This window comes from Aquila chrysaetos, chromosome 1, assembly GCF_900496995.4.
Source record: "Aquila chrysaetos chrysaetos chromosome 1, bAquChr1.4, whole genome shotgun sequence".
Taxonomy (NCBI): domain Eukaryota; kingdom Metazoa; phylum Chordata; class Aves; order Accipitriformes; family Accipitridae; genus Aquila; species Aquila chrysaetos.
The window spans coordinates 53,515,315-53,540,811 of NC_044004.1; the positions used below are offsets into that span (position 1 = coordinate 53,515,315).

At 40.9% G+C, this 25,497-nt stretch overlaps 1 protein-coding gene across 11 annotated transcripts in view; it reads left to right on the forward strand.

Annotated features, from left to right (window-relative positions):
• The window catches only part of LOC115343791 (melanopsin-like), a 48,133-nt gene that overhangs the window by 16,332 nt on the left and 6,304 nt on the right, over positions 1-25,497 (forward strand). For 5 of the 11 annotated variants that reach the window (XM_030020292.2, XM_030020319.2, XM_030020329.2 and 2 more), the window contains 9 exons: positions 6,037-6,179; positions 8,431-8,564; positions 10,087-10,290; positions 10,719-10,890; positions 12,527-12,682; positions 13,813-13,920; positions 19,733-19,907; positions 22,111-22,197; positions 23,898-24,047. In XM_030020292.2, the coding sequence (XP_029876152.1) occupies positions 6,037-6,179; positions 8,431-8,564; positions 10,087-10,290; positions 10,719-10,890; positions 12,527-12,682; positions 13,813-13,920; positions 19,733-19,907; positions 22,111-22,197; positions 23,898-24,047 (1,329 nt within the window). Of the gene's footprint in view, positions 1-1,984; positions 2,076-6,036; positions 6,180-8,430; positions 8,565-10,086; positions 10,291-10,718; positions 10,891-12,526; positions 12,683-13,812; positions 13,921-19,732; positions 19,908-22,110; positions 22,198-23,897; positions 24,048-24,530; positions 24,618-25,497 lie in introns of those variants that run through there. The other 6 variants (XM_030020272.2, XM_030020335.2, XM_030020281.2 and 3 more) reach the window with 3 other exon arrangements.

A 25,497-nucleotide genomic window follows, 5' to 3' on the forward strand; every position in this document is an offset into this window, starting at 1 on the left:
CCCACCAGCCATGTGCCATTAGATTTCTTGCAACTATAAGACGTTTAAGCACAGATATTCAGGGCCTGAAAGAAAGCATCTTGTCAAACCAGGGGCTGTGCTAAACATGAGATCTTAAGGATACATACCCCAAAAGAGTCTTGAAGTCAAATATTAAATGCTTTTTTTCAACTGGCTGTTCATTTCAGTAACAGCCCAGAAGCACTTGCTAGAATGGAATTAACTAGATACATATTTTATTATAGAAAAAAATTCTCAGTTTTTTTCCACAAACTGATGACCTCAGTCTGGATAAATACACGTCTAGGTCTGGAGCAGATGCCTGACTTTTGTCCCTGGCTGCCTTTGCTATTTGTCCAGTTGTACACAGCACTAGCAGTTCGTGGTTTTGTTTGTCACTTTTGGATGAACTGTATCAAATTCACAGTTCCATTTGCTAAACCAATTGTCTTCTTGATTAAATGCACGCTATAAAAATGTGTCTGAGTGCTCCTGGCTTTGGCATGTGAACTGATTGGAATGAGCTGTGGAAGAAAAGTGTCGCCCGGAGACTGATAAGAAAAGTAACTTTTCCACATGTGGATAATCACGGTTTGCTTTGACTTTCTGAGGACCAAATTAATCTGTACTTACTGTGTGGTGTTGTAATGCAGTACCGTTAACCAGAATAAGCAAAGTTGTTGTTTTGTTTTGGGGATTTTTTTTGTTGTTGTTTTAATACCCAAAGGTATTAACAATATTTTCCACAAGTGTTCATTTTAAATAAATCATATTTTGGAAAAAATCTTACTATCACTAGCTCTACTATAGTCACCACATAGGAACAGTCTTCTGTTTGCTGATTCAAGAGTTCCTACGTACAAGATATTCATTAAGCCCCAAATTTTGTCATCATTTCAAACCAGATGGTGCTTCATACTGAAATTACCTCTTACATTGACAATCAGTGAAATTTCAAGGAACTTGGCAAGTATTACCTGGTAGCTGGCACATAGGGGTTGCTCCTATCTCATCATACCTAAGTACTGTTTACTACTTTTCTTGAAAATTTCCAAGTGTAACTGTGTAGACTTAAAGTTTTTTGTACAGTAAAATCAAACTTCTACGTTGCAAATCCACATAGCAGGTCAGTGCAGGGAGGCTGCTAGGCTGTTAATTCACTCCCTTGTTAGTGCACATTAATCCCCCATGTAAGCAAGCCCTTACTTAAGCTCATTTCAGTGTAAATCATTTCCACGAGATGAGCTTGCATCCATGACCAAAATCAGAGCATAAATAAAGCTTTAGATACTTTTATATCCACCTAATGCCAATCATACCACCATTTCTGAATCGATCCATTATTTCCTACCCCTACCCATTGAAGGGGACTTGCCCTTGCCCTGCTTTTTTCACCACAATTTTTTGTCTTCTGCATTGCAATCTTTATTAATCTTACCAGCTGGAAAGCAGAAACAGATGGCTCTAATTATTTGGACATCGTTTTATCACTAAAAATCAAATTACAGAAGCTTTCATAGAATAACCTTCCTCATCTGTTAAGTTTTCCATCTTTATTTTGGGAGGAATAGACCAAGTTTATTTTTATATCTGGTGCCTGCTTCCTTTGCCAGCTAGTTGAAGGACAGCTGTTAATTGTTTATCCTCCATTTGCCTGCAGATCTGTTAGTTATCCTGCCAGGAAAAACCCTCCAAGCAGCCACGTAGGTGACAGCATTTTGATGTTGTAGTCACATTGCATATAAGGGTAAGGCCACATCATGATTTATGTGAGTTGTCAGGTTCAACATCTCAGAGTCAAAACACAAGTGATTGGAGCATTAATTTAGAAGGAGCCAAACAAAGTGAGTACAAGATGGGCAAGTATGCCAGAAGCTGGCCCTGTTGCAATTACTGGCATCTTCATGGGCTGCTTGTTTACATTGGTATTTTTGAGCGAAACAGTCAGGTTGTTCTGGATGTTGTCTTTAAAATCTTCACTTAGGAAATGGACGTGTCTTCAGCAGAGTGCTTGGGATTCTGTCCCAGACTACAAATGGAGAGAGGCAAAGCCAACCTGGGAGAAAAAGGGACAGGTAAACACATCTCACATAAGCACTTGAAAACTCGCTTCACCCATTAAAGATTCAATATATTGGTTGAATAAAATGTAATGCCTACCTTCATTATCTTTATGTTAGATCACATCATTAAAGAGAAGGAGCAAGACTGGGGCTTATACAGAACGGGCTTTCCATTCTACATTATGTGGCTGCGATGATACTGAGCACCCATAAACACAATTTATTGAGATAGATGTGCTGAATCCAGGGCAGCCATGCATTACCATGGCAGTGTGAAACAGCTGTAGCTGGGGGAGCATCTCACACCATGTCTTTTAACTTTGTAAGTTTTCTGATTGCATTCTCAAGGGGTCTAAATTCACTGTTAATAAAATGAAAATGAATAGCCTCAAGTATAACTTGCACAGTGTACTTTAGCAGTTTGAGAGTGGTGGCATGACATGGATCCAAAATCCATGCTTTGCTGAGTCTAAAAGGCAGGACCTTTCCACTAGCATCAACTGATTAACTGTATCCCAGCTGAAACCAGGACACCATACAGCATTTTGGTGCTAAGAGCGGCTAATATAGATACAAACTGGTAAGACACAACAGTGACTATATCGAATGCAACCTCCTGTACTTAGCTGCTGAACTGCTTACCAAGTCATCTGGAAAGATTTGTAATAGTTATTTGGGTTTTCTTGGGTTGGAAAGAGTCACAGCAACTTGCAATATTCTCCTATAGTTTAAATTTATTCTTATTACTGGGGAGAAATTAAAGTACCAAAAAAATGCATAGAGTGGTAACAGCTTTTGAGAATATCAGCAAAAAACAGCTTCTCATTAGAGCTTATCAACAAGCTTAGAAATTTTTTTCATATTTCTAGTCCTCATCTTCACAGAGTAAAATATTTACATTAGCAAGTATTTAGCTTGTTAATCAAAATTACCAAAAAGGCCAGCTTCTCAGAGGTGATACTGTAGGAAAAGAGGAAAGGCTTAGAGTTTGTGAATATCTTAAAGCCTTGATGATATTGATGATTTGTCTCCGGTTGGGTGTTATTCTGTACAAAGAACAGGTCTGTATTAGAAAAGCAGCATTTGTTCAACAAAGTAGATTTTAAATTCTCAACCTTAAGGGTATTTAAACCTTTATTCTTAAAACTTTCTGTTGTGAAATTATGCCAAATTACTGAAATAAATTATGTGAGTAAAATGAGGTATAAATTCTCTTGGATTAGCTTGCAGCTATTTGTACTTGTTCAGCCTGTTTTATTTAGAAAATTTCCACTAGTTTAATGAAATTATTTTTTATCAAAGTTGAGGTTTTCTACTGAAATATATATATACACACATACATAGATAGGCACATTTATCTTCTTAGATCCAAATTACAGTGTTATAAATGGTTTTCTGTCTTTATCAGCTTGCCACATTTCATACAGCTGGATGCCTGCCACATCCTGTTGTCTCAGGGTAACACCCACAGAGTGAATAAGTAGCTGTCTTTTCATTCGGATCTTAAAGTTGTTCTTACTGCTATTAACATTGCAGCAAAAGTGGCCGTGGTATTTTATGGACTCCCCTGAAGGCAAGATCACTTCTCCAATGCCTGTGTAATCTAAACATTCCTCACTTTAGCCTCTCGCTGAGATTGCAGGCTCTGTGTAATCCCCAGTATTTATTGCCTTCCAAATTCCACTCTGTAAGCATCAATATATATGTTTATATATTTTTAAATATATATATATATATGTTTATATTCCATCCAGTATTGCCAGCAAACTGTAAACTGAGTTTACAAATGTGTCACATGACACATTTTTCAGCTTTTGACACAGCTCACCACCTGTAACTGAATAAATGAGGCCAAAATGTCCAAGTCAGCTTCTCTTCAGTAGAGAGATAAGGTGAGACACCTTTGGGTGTGAAATTCATAGTCCATTTCTCAAATGAGTTTCTGCAACAGCGAGTTCCCATATGGTGAAGTAAAGCATAATGCATACGACAGGCAAGTAGTACTTGCCCTGAATTACAACATCTATATAATACTCCTCTATATAATAACCTTCTACATAGGGGTAAATCCTGAGCATGCCTAACAGATAAGCTAGAAAGGAAATAAAAAAGGATCCTTTTCCTTCCTCCCCAGTTTAGCCTCTTTGGTATGCATTGCCAGAAATGAGGCAGGGTTCTGATTTAGTGCATGCATGCTGCTAAGAAGATTAGGTTTGAGGGAAGAGGAAAGGAGTTTAACATGGTTAATTTGCGTGCCCAGGCAGCCCCGCTCTAAAAGCACGGTGCCGTCTGTGCCTGGTGCCACCGAACAGCCACGGCTGCGTTTCCTCGCTGGCCCACCTCCCCACGTGCTGCCCACTCCTACACTACCTCTCACACCTTCTTCAAGGGTAAATGCTACACAGGGTGATGTTTTTTCTTGCTGCCTAATCACTGGGAATAGCACCAGCAGATGCTTCTTTTAATTTCTTTCTACTTTTACAGCGATGTTATCTTTGGTGAGGTGTTAGGTTGGCAGTAGCCATCCTGTTACGGGTAGAGTCTGTCAGACCACTGAGAAGGCTTGAAAGCAGCCTTCTGCTTTGAAGCCATAGTTTTTGTAGCATTTACTACATCACTTTAGCCCCAGGAGCTTTGCCATCAGCATTTCTGCTCCAGACCTTCTGTTGTGCGGATGCTCAGGGTGGGCTATGCATCTCACCGGGTGCTCCATCGCCAAATGCAGCCTGGCCCGGGGAGTACCCCCAGTGGGATCGTGCAGTTAAGGGGATAATGCCCACAGCTAGAACAGTTGTACAAGGAGGGAGCTGTAGTGCGTGTACTTCATCGGTGAGTGAGCAATAATAGAAGGCAGAAAGGAGAAGCAGCAGTATGAGAGATTAGGAGCTAGCAACAGGGCAAAAAAAAAGGCTGTTCTCACCATTTTTGAATGGCCACTTAAATACTACCAGTGGGGCGATAGTTATCATCTTCAACCTGTTCTGTCACCCAGCTCCTCTCCCGCAAGGCAAAATTAGCCTTGTCCCACACTCCGCACATCGCTGAGCTGCACAGCAGCGATACGTGGCGATGCAAAGCAGGTCCTTGGCTGTGACAAGGTGCCATACCTTTGACTAAGCTGTCCAGATCTGACCGCGTATGTGAGCGCTCTGCCTGGCTTAGCTGCTTTTGACTTGGTAAATAAGAATCTCCATCAGGCAATTCGGACTCTTCTCGTTGATAATGCTAATGAGAGCTGAGTGGATTAGCTGTAGGCTGCCCTGCTGCTGAATTTAGCTGGTGATAAATCTGAATTTGTTTTAAAAAAAAAAAAAACAACCACGGAGAGAGTTGGTGGGGATTTATTCATGTGCCGGAGATAAAGGGCAGTGAAAGAGGTGTCAAGACTATTTAATGTATTTGTGCTTACACAGGCGATGCTACTGCTGCTGTTTTACCTCTGATCTCCTACCTTTTCCATGGGGAATTCCCATGTTTTACAGCACTGTAAGTTAGTGGATAAGGAGCCTGGGGAGACCCAGGGGATTTCATGTTTTTAAGTGTGGGATTTGTTATCGGGGCTCCTAATAAAACCACAGTATGACGGGCTATTCCTTATTGAACTGAAGTTTGTCTTGTCAGCTAGCTCTGCGCCCCAAAGTGCAGCAGTTACCCAGAGTGAGTTTTATGCTAGCACATCTTCGCATTTTTCACATCATCATTGTAACTTCCTTAGTATTTTTTTCAGTCTGTTTTCCCTGGTTTTTTTCTTTTTTTTTTTTTTTTTAATATAAATATGTACTGTTAAAGTAATGAAGGCTACTTGAGGGAAACTTGATTACAGGGGATGTGAAAAGAGCTCAGAGGTGTGTATTTGATTGGCATGAACTGTGAAAGCAAATGCTCTGCCTTGCTTTGACAGGCTGAGCACATGTCCCCTAGAATAAGTGTCCTGAATGGGCTAAGCTTTCCTTTTCCTCTGTTTTCTATTCAGGGTTTGAACATGGGCACCCAGCCACACCCCGTGACCAAGGCAGAGATCCCCGACTATGTTCTTTACACCGTAGGAACATGTGTGCTCATTATTGGCTCCATTGGCATCATTGGAAACCTCCTAGTTCTCTACGCATTTTACAGGTACAAAAATTCCTTTTATGGTTAATCTGACTGGCCCTGAGGTTCACATGTTCCTGTGTGTAGATGCTCTGCATTGGTTACCTCTTGGATCAAATCTCCGAGCGAAGGCTGATGGGCAACAAATGGGGTGGGGGAAAGCTCCCCCTCGCCCCCATCCACGCACATCACTGATAACCTCAGTGTAAGTTCCTCATGTTTTGAGGAATCAGAGAAAATAAATACCTTGTTCTATAAACAATTCCAGCTGAAAGTTTAAAGAAGAGTTTAATACTTTTAATGATAGAAACCACAGTCTCCCTGTTGCAGCCTTCTTCACTCACCCTGTAGAATTTGCAGAAATACTTGACAAAAACTGACGCTCTTCCCAGCAGCCCAGATGTCCTGGAAGGACCAAGAAAGCAGTGCACAACACGAAATGAGCTCATGACATCAGTGTATTCCCTGCTTCAGGCAGATCATAGGATTTCTGTCAGTTTGTGTGCTCGCTTGGCATCTGCCAGTGTAATAGACAGCCAAAGCTACTGCAGCTAGAGTATGCAAAAATCTCATGGAAAAAATAGCCTTCTTCTGTCCCACACTGTGATGCTGGATTTCAAAATCCTCCTTGCTCACTCTTTGCTGTCATCATGCGTGTTGATGCAGAGGGGGCTTACAGTGTTACATACACTGGTGGGTTAATGAACAAAGTGTTAGTTTCGTATTTATATGAGATAGAGGAGAAATGGAATTCCCTGCAACTGTAGATACCTTCATAATTTTTGAAATGCAGTGCAAGCTCTCCATTTTTCTTGAAATGTGTTTGTTTTAGCTGTTGTAATAAAAGCATTAAATTGTCAAAGTAGGAAAATCTCCATAGGCAGATGAGCACCTGCGAAGGTGTGAACTCTGCACCCTCTCTCACCCAGTTGTTGCAGGCAGTTATGTGAGCCAAGATTTTGTTAGAATTGCAGCAGCTTTGAGACGGATTTCTCAATTTCTTTTTCAGTATGTCTTTATCAGCATGAGGAAAGAGAAATTCACGTTAGCTGCAAATACTGATATTTTAAAGCACATCAGAAAGGCCTCAGTTGCTCAACTTTCTACACTGAAGGAGGTGTTTGGGGGAAAAGAAACAATTATTTCAAACTATTGAGAACTACTGCATGCAGGTTACAAGAACAAAGCTATTTATAAAATCTTCCTCCCTATGTCTCACAGAGTGTGCCAAGTCACCTCTTTTTGTATTACATCTACCTAACACTGTGAAAAGTCCTGAATTCAAACTCTAGTTGTCAAAGCTCTTTACTTCAACATGCAACCAATACAGTGGTTCACATTGAAGGACTACTAGTTCAGTGTTACACCTTCTCAGTATATCCCTCAAAAGTGCCAGTTTTAGGGTAGAGTTGGGTGAGATGAACTCACAAATTAATTTAACTTTCCTAGTAGTACATAATATTTGATCAGAGCAATAAGGGCATATTCAACCTAATAATCCCAAGTAGAAGTGAGTTGTTCTTTATCATGTTACCAGTATCTTTACTCCTCTTAGCCAGAGCCAAGGGTAATCTTGAATACCAGCTGAAATTTCCAAGGAGGTTGTAAATCCAGATATCCCTAAGAAGTGAGACTGTGTGAGGTGGTGAGATGTGGGGAAAAATACTGGAAGTGATGTTTGTTTTCTTTGGATAAACTTTGCTTGCAGACTGGCTGCTGCTTTCACACTCCTTGTGGTGTTTAATGTTACCTGTTCATCTGCAGCTGAGAGCTTTTGTTCTCTCATATGAGATGTATATGAACAAAGGTAATTTTTTCAAATCTCTGTGCATGCTCTGCTTGTGCCATAGCGTTTTGCAAAGGGTCATTTAGTTAGTGAGTCTTCAGGTCAGCAGCTTTTAAAAATTCACCAAAAGTACATCCTTTGGCTCTGTAACCTTCTTCAGATCCCAGTCTTGCGGAGTGCAGGACATGCTCGGTGTTACTGTGCTTATATGGAACTCCTCTTCTCCTGAACAAATCCATAACTCAAGACAGCTGGAATTCTCCTCAGTTTGAAAAGGAAACAATCCATTTTAACCCCCTTGCTATTGTCAGTCATCATTTTGAAATGACTACATCTGTAGCTGAAGTAATTGACTGATGATTAACAATTGATTGACTTGTAAGTAACCACCGATTGCAACCTCGATAGTTGTTTATGCTAGTAAGCACAGTTATAAAGTTAATTGTTCACTTTATTTATTTAAAATCACGTATTTCTCATGTTTTTAAGCAACAAGAAGCTGAGGACACCCCAAAACTACTTTATAATGAATTTGGCTGTGAGCGACTTCCTGATGTCGGCTTCTCAGGCACCCATGTGCTTTGTCAACAGCTTGCACAGAAAGTGGATTTTTGGAGATATAGGTACTTTTCAACACTAATTCATACCTCCCCAGCTCTACACTGTCTGCAGCCTATTTTAGCTATTACAATCTTGGCTTGTGCCATGGAGACAGCAGCACAAGGCTCTTGAGTGACAACCCAGGGTCTTGACATCAGCAGTCAGCATGATGGCACATGTTTTGTGTTATAGGTTTGATCCTTTCATCTTACTTATTTTGGAAAGAAAGGAGTCAACATCAACATATAATCATGTTACCTTTTAGCCTGTAAGGGCAGATGCTATGGCTGAAGATGGGTAGAAAAGTTTTATTAAGTCATAAATATTTCTGTCTACGTTAGTTTAAGAGGGAGTTAATATATTTATTTAGAAATGTATGTTGATATCCATTAGCATGCTTCTAGGAATATCACATTTAATTAAGAGATTTAAATAACGGTCATCAGTTGAGGGCTCTGCAAATTCAAGCTCCTTTCTTTCCAACTGCAAGAAAGAAAAGGTGATGCATGCTCACACTGTAGCTGAAATGTGAGCATAGCACATTCCTCAGAAGGCTTGATGCTCTGCTTGGTACTGCTCGTCATGTCATTGGGTGAAAATTTGCACCAAGTAGCGGTTGTGTATTGGTGGAGCAAGCCCAGAGGCCATGTATTATTTAGCAGCACAGAAGGGGCGCTTCTTTAGTTTGAGGATGTTTTTAGTCTTGCTCATCCCCTTAGATAAAATCAGTGTATATGATCGTGCTGCCATAAATGAAGCAATTGAGTTGGGTTGAGTGGCATTTGGTCCTTAATTGCAGGTTACTTACAAAGACTTTAGAAGCCTGCTTTAAGGTTGCATCTGGTATTTCAACTGTCTGCCATTCCTGGTGGACTGTTGTCTCTAACCACACGGGGTGACTCAAGATCTCAAAAAATGAACGATCATTCAACACAGGTTTCTGAATCAAATGAGGGATAGTATAACTCTACAAGTTTTCATCTGCTAGTGAAATGCCTGAATGCAAAGGGGTGGGGGGGAAAGGTTTCATGTAAAAACTGTCAGTTTTTTCAAAAAGTGATGCTATTCAATATAGGAGCTGGAGCTATGTTTTACAGCTGGTCTTTTAGCCATCAAATTTAAACCACTTCTACATTTTTAAGCCACATAAACCAAAGTCATTTTTTGAAACATCCATCTGTCATTAGCAGACAGATGTCTGCTGCAGCCTGTTAAGATCAATATATTGGGCAACAGTCCAGGAAAATGTAACTTTAATTAGATTGGATTTTCTTTGAGGCAGTTTTCCATTGACAAAAAGTTCCCAGTTGCAGCCTGCAGTGGAGAGCAGGACTTGTTAAATACGTAGGTTTGTATTTTATTAATATTTGTGGCTTTTTCTAATAAACATTTAATAACTATGAAATTGTAAGGCTAAGAAAATTCTCCTAATGGGAGAGAAGTCCTGAGCCAGGAAAAAAAATGGGAGGTTTATCATGTCAGGCTCTGAGAGAAAACATGCATCTGTTTTAAGAAAATCCCTGACATTGCCATTTTCTGCTTCAGGCTGTGACTTGTACGCTTTCTGTGGGGCACTCTTTGGAATAACCTCAATGATGACTTTATTAGCTATTTCTGTTGACCGCTACCTTGTGATCACTAAGCCCCTACGGTCCATACAGTGGTCTTCAAAGAAACGCACCGTGCAGATCATCGCCGTCGTGTGGCTGTACTCGCTGGGATGGAGCGTGGCTCCACTCTTCGGGTGGAGTATGTTGCCTGCTCTCTATCTCTTCTACTGTTCCCTATGTGGTCTGTTTTAGCCTTGCTCAGGGTATAAAAAAATGAGGTTTTGGATAAATTATTGGGTGGATGCCTAGCCGCCACATGATTGTTTATTGTTGTACTGTGTATCTGCACCTGTTGCACTGCAGATACCCTCCTCCCCCTGACCCTCATGTTCTATTCAAGCACAACAAATTGCAGATGCAGTATTAGGTGTATCTGAGGGTCTGGCAGTCAGGACCTCCTCTCCACATGTGCACTCGCATTCTCAGACCGCACATATCATACAGCCAACATAGCTCTTGAAGACTATGTATATAGTACAGGGTTTATTTTAAGTGCTCAGTTGTTAGATCAGCAACTGCGCAAGCTTTGGGTGTATGTGTGAATAATGTATTCCATGTATTTCATAGGTTCCTATGTGCCTGAGGGCTTGATGATATCCTGTACATGGGACTATGTAACCTACTCCCCTGCAAACAGAAGTTACACCATGATTTTATGTTGCTGCGTGTTTTTTATTCCCCTGATAATAATATTCCATTGTTATTTATTTATGTTCCTGGCCATAAGACGTACTGGCAGGTAAGCAATATAGCTAAAATAAGTAAATCTCCCTTTTCTTGTATTGAGAAGATTTTCTCAATTTCTTTAGCTGCAGAAAAATCTGAATCAAAAATTAATCTGAATTTAAATTGGAAATAGTGGTAGACTATTAACAGCTGTAACTGGAGAAATATTTTTGCCAACATCAAAACTGGAACGGATGTATGTATTTTGGATTAAGGAAAGAAGTCTCTGGTTGTTCTAATCTTATCCCAAAGTGTGGTAATTAATAGTACATCAGATAATTTGATAGTTTGGATTAGTTGTATTTCAGACTTGCAATACAAGGAACACGGTCCTTGTGTATTCCAGCACAGTTTTCAGCCCCAAGGGATGATGAATAGCATGTAACAATGGGAGCATCATCTGTCTTTGAGCTGCTCTGTAAACATAACAGTCCTCATATTTTTTTGACAGTTTTATTTAAGGCAGGCATCCCAGAAAACCTTGTGGTTCACTCAAGCATCACAACTGCATGCATAATATCTGGCTATGCTTGTTAGGACACTTCTTCCCCCCCTCCCCAAATTCTTGGTCTATATTTGAAATAAAAAACCCAGCAGAGTGTTAGATCTGTAAAGTAACTTCATTTGGCCAGTTATTTTTCTCCTAATGAGCACACGACTTATCTTTGGTCTGATCCAATACCAGCTGGAGTTGTGAGTCCTTCCCACTGCTTGCAGTGTCATCAGCTCCGATGGCTTTTTTCTGCGCCTATCTGCAGGCACTTGTTGAAGTCAATTGGCTTCACAAGGCTAAATTTTTGCAAGCATGTTTAACTGTATGCCTAAATTGAAGTTCTTACTGAACTCTATTTTTTGGCCTTGGTCTTGGTTTTTACCATGCTTTGTGTATGCATATTTGATACCAAGCGAAGGAGCAAAGAATGCATACTTAAAACAGTCATGTCTTGTACACCCGTGAAGCACAGTGGCCACATGATTTTTCTATGCCTTTTGCTCACTAATACAGTAAACTGTCTTTATGGGTATGTTCACAGTGCACCAGGAAGCATTTTGTTACCCCGCTGGCTGGTAATTACTGTCTTCAGCCTGAAAAATGTCTTCATTTAACAACATCGATATGTAAAAATTGTTATTTCTATGCTAAACTATATAAAATACTAAACCATATAAAACCATTTTTTTAATAAAGTGTGGGGTGTTTGTATGATGTGAGAAGATAATTTGATGGAACATTTTTTGGCAAAAATATTAGGACTGCCTGTTGTAGTCCCCCCTGAAAATACTCTTCTCTAGTAAATAAATCTGCAGGGAAGTAAAAATGTCCCTGTAAGGGCAAGGTACCAATTTCTTCACCCTCCCAACCTGAAACCCTCCTTGTGTTAGAATAGGGACACAGCAGTCCCATGCTGTAGTCTCAGGGCTTCTTCTGGCTCAGTACCCACAGGCAAGCAAAGATCAGACAGAATGCCTGGGACCATTTTACTATATTAATTACCTTCTAGAGTTTTTAAATATCAGAGGACAGAAGAGTTAGAGCAGGCAAAGACGAAATCTGCTTCATTTTGCATATTGCTGAGAACATATTAGAGATGTTGCACCTCGCTTTTTCACTCTCCTGCTGACATATCTGTATTTTTTTCCCCTCACAGAGATGTTCAAAAGCTGGGGTCCTGCAGCCGGAAATCCTACCTCTCTCAGTCCATGAAGAATGAATGGAAACTAGCAAAAATTGCTTTTGTGGTCATCATTGTGTTTGTCTTGTCCTGGTCTCCGTATGCTTGTGTCACCTTGATTGCCTGGGCAGGGTAAGTGGAAACATAATCCAAAGAGCATAGGTTAGTCTGAAATAGAAGCATGATTAGTACTGTCACCCACAAGAAGCAGATCTCCTTTTTGAAAGGGTTTAAAAGAGGTGATACTGCATTCTTCACTAGATCCTTGTGGATAAAGCCAGAAAAGGGATTATTTTTCTATGTGTTTTAAAGCTATTATGACTTTTTACCTGCATTTTTTGGTACATATTGTTTCCTCTCCCCCATGACACTTTCTTTGTATGAATTGGAGGAGTTACATCTTTTCTCTCCTAATACCTGTTCTCTCAAGAAGCTTCCTCCATACACTGCTGCCTCTCACAGAGGGCAGAAAAGAGGTTATATTCCCTGATATTCACCCCTGAGCTCCTGTCTTCCTCCAACTGCTCTCCACTCCAAAGGGACCTGTTGTCTTGTCAGTGCATGTTCTTGATTTCAAGGTCAGGTTGGACGGGGCTTTGAGCAACCTCGTCTAGTGAAAGATGTCCCTGCCCATGGCAGAGAGGTTGGACTAGATGATCTTTGAAGGTCCCTTCTGACCCAAACCATTCTGTGATTCTATGCTATTAATTGTGATTATCCTGAGCTGACATTGATCACATGTGCCTGACTGTGGGAGCTTAAAGTCAAGAGGAGAATATTGGTTTCAAAACACTTCCAGTTCTCTCTTCCTTCTGCAGTGTTTGCAACTAAGTCATTGACACCCATTACTGTGCAACAGGTGTTGCTGCTGAAAGATTTTTAGGTTTGATTCTGTTTTCTTCTTTATCACCATTCCCTTTTCCCAGATGGTCACAATAGGGGCTGTTTTGGCGGGTTTGGGTTTGGGGTTTTTTGCCTAGTGTAGAAACAGGGAAGGCGATTCTTTGTGTTCCTGGTCATCCTCAAATAGATAACTAATTATTTGCATGTCTTTCATCCTTTCCAAATGAATGAAACCAAGTACACACTGTCAAATGCAAGCCTTTCATCTGAGCAAAGAATGCATTTGAATGAATTAACATTTCAGGGGTATTTCTTATAAAGAGATCACAGTACAAAAACAGTCAAAAAGAGTAATATGTTTTAGAAATTTAGTATTAATCCATGACATAACTGCGTGTAATGTTTTTGCTTTGTTTTAGTCGAGGCAACATCCTGACACCATATTCCAAATCTGTGCCAGCAGTTATTGCCAAAGCTTCTGCAATCTACAACCCCATCATATATGCAATAATTCACCCAAGATACAGGTACAGTAAACATATAGGTATGTGTATAACTGTACATGCAAAAGTGTTTTTTACAATGAACGATCTACCCTCATTCCCTCAGCCTCACCCCGTGGGGTGCGTGGTCCCGCCCTGCCCACCCCATGATGGGATCCGCGTGGTCAGACCCTGCACCACATCCACCTGGTACAGGGCAGCCCAGACTGCACATGGAGCTCCAGATGTGGCCTCCAGATGTGGGCAACAGAGGAGAACAGTTCCTTCCTCCACCTTTCTTCCCCCTCACAACCCTGCTCTGTCCTGTGGAGCTGCACAGCACCGTGACTCACAGGAGGAGGTGGTGATGCTCAGGGTCATCTTTTGCCATACCAGAGCCAGCTGCTAAAGAGCACTCTCCAGATAACGGGTCCCAATCAGCAGGGCTCAAAAATCACATCATCACCAATATAAGAAGCTATATATGCATATGTTTGAGGTTTAGTTTTCCGGAGTACTTAAGTTATTCTCTGTACACCAACTTCAGTACTAACGTAAAGAAGTTGCTGGTCTTTGGGAGAACCTCTGTAAGAAGCAAACAGCATTTTCATAGAAGTTCTGTGCAAGGTGAGAGCTGTAGGAAGCTGGTAATCCAGGCAGAGCTCCCTGCAAATAAGAAAATTTTCCAAATATGCTGAAAATACTGAAAATATGCAGGCTGCTAACTTTGATTAACAAGTTTTTACCTTCTAAAAATAGAGCAGACATTTCTGAAATACTCTACTTTGTGGAAGGAAATCTCTTCTGAAGGCTGCCTTCATATTTGTTTCATTTAGTTGTTTTAGGGAAAAGGCGTTCTATTCTTTACCTTTTTCAAAAATATTAGCTGTGACTTAAAAAAAGAAAGTTTTACGCTACACTAATGGAGTTCAATGGGCAAAATGTAATGTTGATAACTTCTGTGAAACAATTCAGGGTTTTTTTACAGATATGAAATATTTCTGAACCTATGCCTTCATAAGCAAATTATACTATAATTCTACTTATTATTACAGATATCAATTACTGTATATTTTAAAACAGAACACTGTGCCAACCCAGCACAATTTCACTGACAAATACTCAAACACTATTCAATCTCAATAACCTGCATAGTTAGCCAACTTTTCTTGCCTTTTTGTTTCCTTCTCGAGCCTCTCACAGCCAGTGAATAAATTTCTGAGCTGAAAGGTATGAATTCCGGTTTTTATCCAGGCCCTCTGACTGCAGTAAGGTAAGGGATAGATAGTATAAAGATAACTTGTTCTCACAGAGTAGATGATTAGAAAGGTAACAATGCATTGTAAAAAAAGATTTCCATGCTGTCGCTCTGAAACCTACAAGATTAGGTGAATGATAATTTAATATACCATAAAAGACACTCCTCCAAAGAATCAGAAACTTTTCCCTTTGCAGAAGAAGGTCCATTATAATATCCTTTAATAACTTCTCTAGAGCATCCCAATTGGTCTCCAGAGACCAGCTCAGCCTTCCCCATGCTTTAGGAAAAGCATGAGAAGGAACCACCTTGCATTTCAGAAAGGTCACCTGCTCTTTGAGCTAGCTACGACCTGGAGGCATGCATAGTATGGACACAACAAAAATGATTGTATTTTCAGTTGTGTGGTCATAAAAGGAGTTACAAAGTACTTTAGCAAGGGAATAAGCTGGCATGGTGTTCTGCTGAATGGTTTCAGACAAGGATAAACTTACCCTGCATTTCCCAGACAATATGCAAGCTAAAACTTCTTTTTTGAAGTCAACATTTTATTTAGAAATGTCCTTTCAGCTTCAGCTGAGAAACATGTTCAAGTATTGGCAAAGTAAGTCACTTCTGTTAAAACTTCTAAAATACTTGGTTTCCAAAAATCCAGCAAAATTAGTTTTGGGGTGTTTGTTTCTTGAGTTTTTTGTTTGTATATTGTAAGGAAAGGGATACAATTCCATTGTGTTCTCAGCCCTATCTCCAGCATTAGGTGGGCTTCTAAATATTTTTTTTCACCTTTATGACTTACAGCAGTGTACTCAGAAGAAGCTATACCTCACACAGAAGATATAGCGCAGAGCTTGTGATTCCTCCTGTAGATGTATGTGAAGTGTTTTTGAAACATTGGAAGTGAAAAATACTTATAATATAAACGGAAAAATGCTTGTAACGGAACTGCTATTCAGCATATCTCTAGGTTTTTCTGCAAATCTTTCAAAGTGTATCTACCACAAAGGGATGCTGCGTCAAAAGTTCTGATGAAACACAGGGATGCCATGTTGATAAACATGATAAATGTACAAATGCCACTAGATGGCAGGGTTAGTTGTTGGCATGAGGTTTGTCTCACCCAAGGAGTGGAACAGCTGCTAAGTTATATTGACTGAAAACTAGGATTTTGGAGCTGGAAATCGAGTTCATTGTTTTGAATGTCTGATGAATGACAGTGTGGTTGTAAGAACAGTTAAAGTTGCTCAGAAGGCTGGTGGAAATAAACCCAGAAATGGTGAAACCATATATTTTGTTTGAAAATGTCTGCTATCATAACTAATATCATTTTGCATCTTCCAAAAACCTGAGTCTGTCTTATTTTTTGAAGGTTGCAGAGCATTTTAGTTTAGAATAGGAGAATGTCTAGTCTCTGATGGCTTGCAGAAGTTGAATGAGAAGTTTAGCATGGCTGGCTGACACATTATGAACCTGGTATTTTTTTCTGATCCAAAGCTATTGTGTTCAGTGATTCCTTACATTATTTTTGCAAGGTCAAGTGAGTGTTTTCAAAGCAGATACTATATAGTGTACTGCTTCAGTTAGTCTTTTTCCTACCAGCATCGGCTTTTCTAAGACTGTATTAAGAAAAATGCTGGAGTCCACACCAGGATTTCAGACACTGTCTTAAGAAGTGTTTTGTTTTATTTTTTTCCCTGCTTCCTAATTTGTATTTCTAGACGTATCAACAAGAGAAGTGTTTAAGGAGTTGTTGTGAAGACATTTCACAGACTTGGGAGTCATCCAGCCAGGAAAAGAAGTAATGTCAGGTCCCTCATGATGAATCAAACATGCAGTTTTAAAACTGAAAAAGCAGCTACAGTACACCAGCAAGTCAGCTGGTGAAAATATATTGGCAGAAGCAATTTTGCTTGAACAGTGAATAATGAATATGTATGTAAAGATCAGGGTTTCTGGATAATTTCTAAATCTTCTAATAATTCACATTATGCCTTGAAAGTAATTTATCCAATGATGGATAAATGGGCCCGTCTGTTCACGCCCAAGAATTAAGGGTTTGGGCAGGGGATGAGTAGCCATTTTGTATTGGAACTACTGAATGGAGATAAATCTAAGTTATTTTCCAAATCTTTCTAGAAAGAGGCATCTAGAAATCAGGATCCAAAGAGTTCAGATATGGCTCAAACCCATGATGTACCACTACCAAAACAAGATGCTTTTTTTCACAGAGAATTGCTGTCACTGCATCGTAACAACGCAACAAATCAAACAAGTCTTTTTGTGGGGTTTCCTTACCTTAAGCAACGAAAGTACATTACACATGAAAGTACATTACACATGAAAGTACATTACAATGAAGGTAACTGAAAATGTAAGAGTGACCTTTGTGCTAGCACTTGGCTTTTAAGAACTGGTCTGAGAGGTTAATTGTTATACACACCCCTGCCCACCCACTCCCCACCACTATAAAGGAGAAAAACACTTCTCTCCCTGGTAGGTATCACTGGAAGTAACAAATGTAAGTAAGGAAATGTATGCAAAGTTTTAATTCATGAAATGCTGTTTTGTGGGGGAAGGTTTTCACTCCCTTAACAACCTGTATGTGAGAGAATGTCACTTGGCTGGGTTAAAGTTATTGCAGAAACTTCCTTAGATTTTGGAAGTTTTAGGTTTTGTAATCATTTGTTCATAGCAAACGGGGAAATTCTACATCTCCGTGTTCCCAATTTGCTCCCAAGTGAAGCACAATTATACAAAAATCATTCATGCAAAACTGCTTCATCACAAATAACTGAATAATCATGAATAATTTTGATTTGCAGTATTTTCTTAAAAATTTGTTTGCAATTACTACATATTTGACTTTGGGTGACTGTCTTATTTCAGAGAATTATAAAAACATCATTAAATAAGCACCTCAGTTTATATCTACTTTGTGTTTCACACGTCCAGTATTAAAACTCCCTTCAAAATCTGTACTTTCATCCCAGCCTACAAAATATCCATCAACAGCCCTCTCAAATATTAGTAAAATTGAAACTCTGGTCCCTCAAGACATCAAAATGTTCTTATGTTGTCCGTGAAAATTCACCATCAGACATACATTTCCTGAACGTCCGGTGTGAGGAGGTCTCTGTATGAAATCCTACTTAATAAACAGGATGGTACATTTTACACCAACTTGAAGTTATTGAATAGTTTACAGCCCCAGGTAGGCTGTGGCAGACATCAAAAGCTACAGCTATGTCTGAGGGAAGTGGTTCAGCTTCTCAGCCAGGGAAAAAAGCTGGCAGCTGCTTTTTCAGCGCTAGCCTGACATCTTCAACAAGAAAATGAACTTATGGGGGCTTAGCATTTTCTTGTGCCCTGTAAACCCTTGCTGATTCTCAAAATTTTTTATTTTCTACACAACATTAGCTCTTTCTTTTTATCCAGGAGCACGTAGGCAGCCTCCCGCACCCCCAAGCACCTCAGTGGGGCTCTGCCAGCTCACCAACAGGCATCTCAGCAGAATCAGGAATGATGGTGCGGGCAGAAAGCTTCCTCTTTTTTTGGATTGACAAACTAGTGATCTCATCTTGTGATCCCAGAATCAGATCTCTGAGACTTTAACATGTGCGATCTTTTCTGAGAGTAGAAATGATGATTGAAAATGTACTAGTTATTCAACAAGCCTGGTAACTATAGAAGCAGAGATTTTACAATATACATCCACTTGACTTGCTTCTCAGTGTAAAGTCAATATACTAACATCCTCCACTGATCAGTAAGTCCTATGCCTCAGTTGTTTTCCATGTGCCTTGTTGCTGCCTCGCTTCTTGACTTGTTCATTTAGTTTTGTGCCAGTATTAGCTTCATCTGTTGGGCTGAAATAATGGGTTGGGAGGCACTGGGGAGGTGTTATACCGAACGCAGTGCTCTGGCTAGCATCGCCCTGCCAGTCCTAGGCAACAGCAAGGAGCAAGGCCAGCTGGCATTGAGCAGGGGAGGCTCTTGGGCTTTTCTGATCTATGCAGGATCAGGGCTTCGGCCAGGAGGAATAGACTCATGCAACCATGACTGAGATTATTATTTAATGAATAAGGCAGGTTTTAAGTTCTTTGGGGCCTAGATCATCCTTCTCCGTGCTTGTATGGAGTGTTAATTCCTGATAGGAGTTTACAGGAGCTGCCATGATACAAATAAATAACAATATCTGATTCTCCTGGTCCTCTCCTCCTTCCTTTTTTCCTCTCATTCTGTGCCTTTGCACAGTAAAGATCTTCATACCAGCTAACCTGAAAGATTTCTGCGTTAACCTTTTAATTAAATTAGAAGCAATCATGCTCTTCAAGATATTTTCAATTCTTAATTACTTATCATGCAGCTCTTCCATACATGTTTTGACACAGGGCCCCAAAGCCACCTGCTATTTTCCTTTCAGCCTCTTGAGCAGTTTCCACTAGATATACCATGCTGTTTCCATGTAGTCTTTAAGACCTCCTCAACCAAAACAGAAGCCGTGCTGAGGTTATGGAAAGAGACGGTACTTTCCCCAAATGATTTTCAAAGCCGTGTCATCAATGTGCCATTTGTTTTTTTTCTTCTCCCATTTTCCTTCAGAAAAACCATCCACAATGCTGTTCCCTGCTTGAGGTTCCTAATACGAATATCGAAGAACGACCTCCTGAGAGGGTCCATAAATGAGTCATCATTCAGGACCTCTCTCTCCAGCCATCAGACTCTTGCTGGCAGGACAAAGAGCACTTGCGTTTCATCAGTTTCCACTGGAGAAGCTGTAAGTCTTTCCTTGTTTCCATGAAGGAAAGTGAGTATAATGTTTCTCTGACTCCCCAAATAAGTGACTCTATAAATACATATTCAAAATTAGAGAATGGAAAAGGGGGAGGGGTAGCTAAATTTTTTGGGTCGTGGGAGGTCATTTCTGCAAAGCCTTTCTGGGAGTTCATGTGTGATGATTTCTGATCAGAAAAAGCATCCAGGCCAGCACATCTGCATGGTTCAGATGCCTACCAGGACTATGGATGTGCAGGTTAACTCTTTAATGTGAATTAAAAAGAGCCATTGTCAGGCAATCCCCACACCACCAACCACTTCCTATAATTCAGTGTCTGAGGGGGCTGGAGGACAGGAAAACAGTCTCCCATCTAAAATTTTCTAACCTATCCAAAAGCTGTCTTATTATTTTAAAGGATGTCCATTTTCTGCAGGACAGGAGACTTTTTTATTTGTTTCCCTGGATTTTAACCATAAGGAGTGGAAGACTCCTGGAGCAAGGGTGGGGTGTTTTGTAAGCAGCATGCCCCAAGTCTCAGTAAGGCTGGTGACTGAGGGAGTTAAAAATAAAAGGATCCCTTGGGATTCTTCACAGCCCCTCTTGGCATGACCTTGCCTGCCTCTCTAAGTCACAAGAAGCCAGCCTTGCCCGCAGAGGTGCTGGGAAGGTGGCTCCCAGAGAGGGATGGCAGCCGTGGCAGGGGCAGGGGCCAGGCTGGGGCTGGCCCTCCCGGGGACCTGCCTCCCAGAGCAACGGCTGCGGTCAGTCACCTTTCACAAACGTATAAATCACCGCGGCAGGCTGAGTGGCAAACTCTTGGCTCTCCCCGTGAGCCAGGTGGCAGTGGTCTGAGCAAGGATGGGGCCCGGTTGTTTGCGTGCTGTGGCCTGCAGGCTGCTGCTTTCTGGGTGCTGCCGCTGAGAGTCAGGCCGCGGAGCTGCATTTCAGTGAGATTGTAACTGTGTTGAGTATTTTGGGGGAGGCTGAGGTCCTTGATTTGGGAATGGACCTAGGACCAGCAGGAAAACCAGCACGAACAGCGCACCGTTCTCGAACAAGATCACTTTGCACTGAATTTTCTGCTGGAGAATGGAAGGTGTTCCTTTCGGGTAACAGCACCAGAAAGATTTCTGAACTCTTTCACGGCAGGCAGACAGCAAAGCAAACGCACCTGAGCAAAAAATGCACCGTTTGCTGGGAAACCAAGGAGACCCAGCCAATGCCAGCACTGTGCCCAGGGTACTGATAAGAAATTCAGGCCTTCTGGCTGTGAAATCAAAAATCAGAACAAAAAACCACTTTACGTGCCTGAGGGGAAGGCTCACTGCCTGAGCCCTAATGAAACAAAATCTATCCCATTACAAAAGATAGGTTACTTTGCAGTCCATGCTGCTGCCTCTCTTGCACATTAACCATACAGCTGCATCAGGTAGGCTTCCAGTTAAGATGACTAATTGCGCTTTACTGGGTAGCCTCAGCTGTACAGCTTGTGAAGTTGTGAACTGTTTGGGGACAAGGATCCTCTTCTACTTTGTGACTGTATATCACATACCCCAGCAGCATTCCCAGCTATCACTAAACAGCCTACAGGTGACTGTATTACAGACAGGTAATAATAATGATAATTAAAGATCATGAAATCTCTTAAATGGGGCACATTTTCTCATTCAAAGTTAGAAGGTGTTTGAATACCATGCAATGGACAAGCTACTTCTCAGGAGAGACCTGGTCTAGAAGTGACAAGATTTTTCTATAGTGTTTCATGTGTCTACCACAAAATTTCTTTTAAATTGAAACAATAAATAGAAGAGTGAAAGGCCTTTATTAGCCTGGACAAAAATGTTTTTTTTGTGTACTGTTGTTCAGATTTGAGCCCAAGTGAGTTTGAAGTGTGATCGGACTCTTTTGGAGTGTGACACTACTGTACCACACTGCATAGCATGAGGATCCCCAAATTTGCTTGCCTAGACTCTCATAGTCTTCAGGGCATGGAGAACGCTTTCATTTTTATCTGGTTGCTGCTATATTAGGGCAAAAGGCCTTAATGAGATAGATATACAAAGTGAGTAATTTGGTTTTTTCTGTGCTATGAAATTTAGTGTTTGTCTTGGCTCTTGAAGATATAAATAAATGCCTAAATATTTCTGTTGCAATGTAAATGAAAATGAGATCATCTATCTTGCTGATTTAATTCCATTCACAGACCACTGATTACACAATGATGCAAGAGAGTATCAACTGTGATGATTTCATAAACTCTAAAATACCCAGATTATCTTTGCAATATGAGGTTAGTATATGCAACATGCCAATATCCTATCATAAAAAAAAAAAAAAAAAGAGTATATTTTGTTTGGGGTTGCTTAACAGCTTGAGTAAACAGAGCACCCACACGTACCTGTATCTCCCTCGAGATCATGAGGACTACTTGTCTGCTTACACTTGTGCTGCATTCACTGGTTGTAGATAGCACGTGTAGCAACATGGAAATGTGTTGACATAGTTTAAAACAGGAAGGCTCCTCATTTACTTATTTCCAGCATTTTTTTCCCCTTTTATATTTTAATTTTCCTTGACTTAAAGTTTGTTCCTAAATTCTCTGCCCATTAACCCTTTGTTTGATGTCAAATGAGGTAATTTCAGCTGGATCGCCCACCCTGATCCAAGAAGTTTTCTGTTCTTCACTGTTGGTCACTACTTGGTTTTGGTTCCTTGGGGTTAGCAGGTTTGGCTGGGGTTGCTGTTTAAAGGGATGGGATAATGTGGGTAAGAGGCTTCAGCCTTTGGCACAACTTTGGCTTAGGAGTCTCAAATAAAACACCTGCTGTTAGCGATGCACAGCACTGTGTTGTGCCAAGTTGATGCAGCCAAAGGTAATTGTCCTTGGGGCAACTGACAGCTCAGTACAGCTGTACAGTTTTTAGCTGAAACAGCAGCTGCTGAAATAAAAGCTAAGCTCAACGACTTTTGCATGACAGCAGGACTGAGTGAAATTTTGGAATGCTCCAATAAAGTATTGACGGACAGGAATGACACCAGCAACACTGTCAAAGACACAGCTGTTGCCACCAACACTTTCCTCTGTGTGTTGCGTACATGTTAGTGTAAGGAGCCAACATATTCATAAGTCATATAAAGTTGTATTTACAGTTTGGTTTTGCAAGGGAGGAGAAATAAACAGGTGGCAATACATAGATGTATGAACAAGGTGATGCAGTGGAATTATGCACTAGCTTTGCACTTGTGTGGAGCCCTATCTATCTACATACCTACCTACCTACCTATCTGTATCTTAAAGCTGGTGTGGAAAATAGTGGAATGATCTCATCATTGATGCTCAATCAAAAAGTCACCACAAAGTTAGGGATGATGGATGGCCTCTGCCCAAGCCTGTAAATGGAACAGCATGGCTGTAATGTCATGATTGTACTCCATTACTGGCATGCTCTTAGAACATTGGCGCAGAGCCCACCCGTTGCCTCCCATCTGCTAATGATGGTTCAGAGAAGCAGCAAGTTCATGGGGTTTGAGAAGACCTGGGTGTTCTGGCTATCCAGCTGGGATGTATACAAATGTGGTTTTGGAGCTGTCCATGTCCACAGTTTTGTACCAGCTGATGGTCACGCAGAATGCCATAAGCTATATTAAACAGATTGGTTGTACTTGCACCCATCTTTAGAGTTCAGGTGCTATGTAGCTATAAGCATAGCACGAGCAATGAGATAAAAAGGGTTGAAAAACATCCTGGTGAAAAGAGATTAAATAATTTTTCATTATTTCAAAGATTTTTTTTTTTTGGTTCAGGAAAGAAGTCCAGGGTAAAGACAAGATTAAAAATCAAGCCTCTCCCCAGGGGAGTTTTGAGCGTGAGACCTGTGTTAGAACAGCTTTAGTTTTCTGTAAGCGTGCATGGTTTCTGCTAGAGTTTGAGACCTTTTAGAATTTGAGAAAGGATGTAACTGTCTGAAATCCTTCATCATTTGTGATTAGACCTGGAGCGATGTAGAGCTTGACCCTGTAGAGCCACCTCATAAGAAACTGCAGCCTCACCGAAGTCATTCTTTCTCAACAAGTCTGAGACAGGAGAAGAGAGACCTGCTCCCAAAGACCTGCAGCTGTGATGCAGCAACTGCAGAAAAGGTAAGGAAAAAAGTCTCTGCTGGACAGTCTCCATTTTAATGTTAATCTTGCTACAGTACATAATCTCTGGAATAATAATTCAGCCTTTATACCCATCTGTTTCATCTGTAGGCTTTATTTGTACTGATTCTGATGTCCTCTTCATCCTTAATATTATTTCTTTTTTTGTGACTAATGAGAATGCCAATAATGCCTTCTTAACTTTTTTTCACTGACGTTGTCTGCTTTTGGAAAGCCAGCATCAGCTCATAGCTCTAAAGCTGCATTAAAGCACAATCAGTAGCATCAAATATAAGCAGCTGATTTCTTTGCTTCTTTGCCTGTTTATCTACCCTAGCTCTGGTTTCTCCCATCTTGACCCTTGTGTTCACATTGTGGCAGCCTTCTATTACAAAGTCAGGGCTGCGAAACAGACTTTGACATGATAGAAGCCACTCTTTTTCTTCTTTTCAGTGTACATTAAAATGTTTTATTTTTGTTGAGGGGGAAGACGAGAAAGAAACTCCCATTTCTCCCTAAGGGTGGGAGAGTCTGGCAACTGCCACCCTTCCCTCACTGAAAGAGGAGACGGTGAGTAATCAGAGCATCTTCTGTGGATGCATCACGCTTGTTGCCCAAACCGCCGAGGTTTGGTGTCATGCTGTTGAGGAGCACCCTGTTCCCTGAGGAACTGCTGAGGATGGGAGCAGTAGGTCACCCATGAGTCAGCTTCTGCCAGAACCGTAACACCAGTTTCAAAACAAGTATTTGTACGGGTGGCACAACATCAAGCATATATCAGCGCTGCATTTTCCAGAAAAGACAGACATAGGCTTACAGTCCCCTGTCTGTGGCTAGGCTGAGTAGCACCCACTTATTGATGGAGGCACCCCTTCATGGGGTTACTCTAGTGTGTGTAACCAAACACCCGCACCTTGGGCAGCTACAGCATCTGCTTCTGTCCCCTGTACTCCCTTCCAGCTCTGAGGCTAATTGTCTAGAGACAGCGTAGTTTAAAGCAGGAGCTGTTCTGGAAATTTCCAGCCATCCCATGACCCGGTTCCTGCATGCATCTGCCCTGTCTTCCTTCAGGTGTCTTTTTAAGATCAAGTCCTGAGAAACCCTGAAAAGAAACTCTTTTCCTGTAACTGTTGTGAATAGTATTGATGGAAAGACAATGGCTTCAAATGTGGTGGCAGGCAACATGGGCTCAAATCTACTGCCCACCTCCACTGGCCTCCATCAGTAGCCCAGTGGGTCCAAGGTTGTAGGCAAGTGGCAAAGACAAGAGATGATTGTCTCCAGGTTCTAGAGAACCACTCCAGTCTCACAAGGAACGAGAAGGAAAATAAATATGAGGTGGTCTGCATAAAAGTGTTCAGTGATTGAATAAATATTCCTGTATTCTGGAATCTAGTAACTGCGTAGCCCACAAGAAGGCTCAGGTGCTATACTTTGTCTTTGAAAGGCA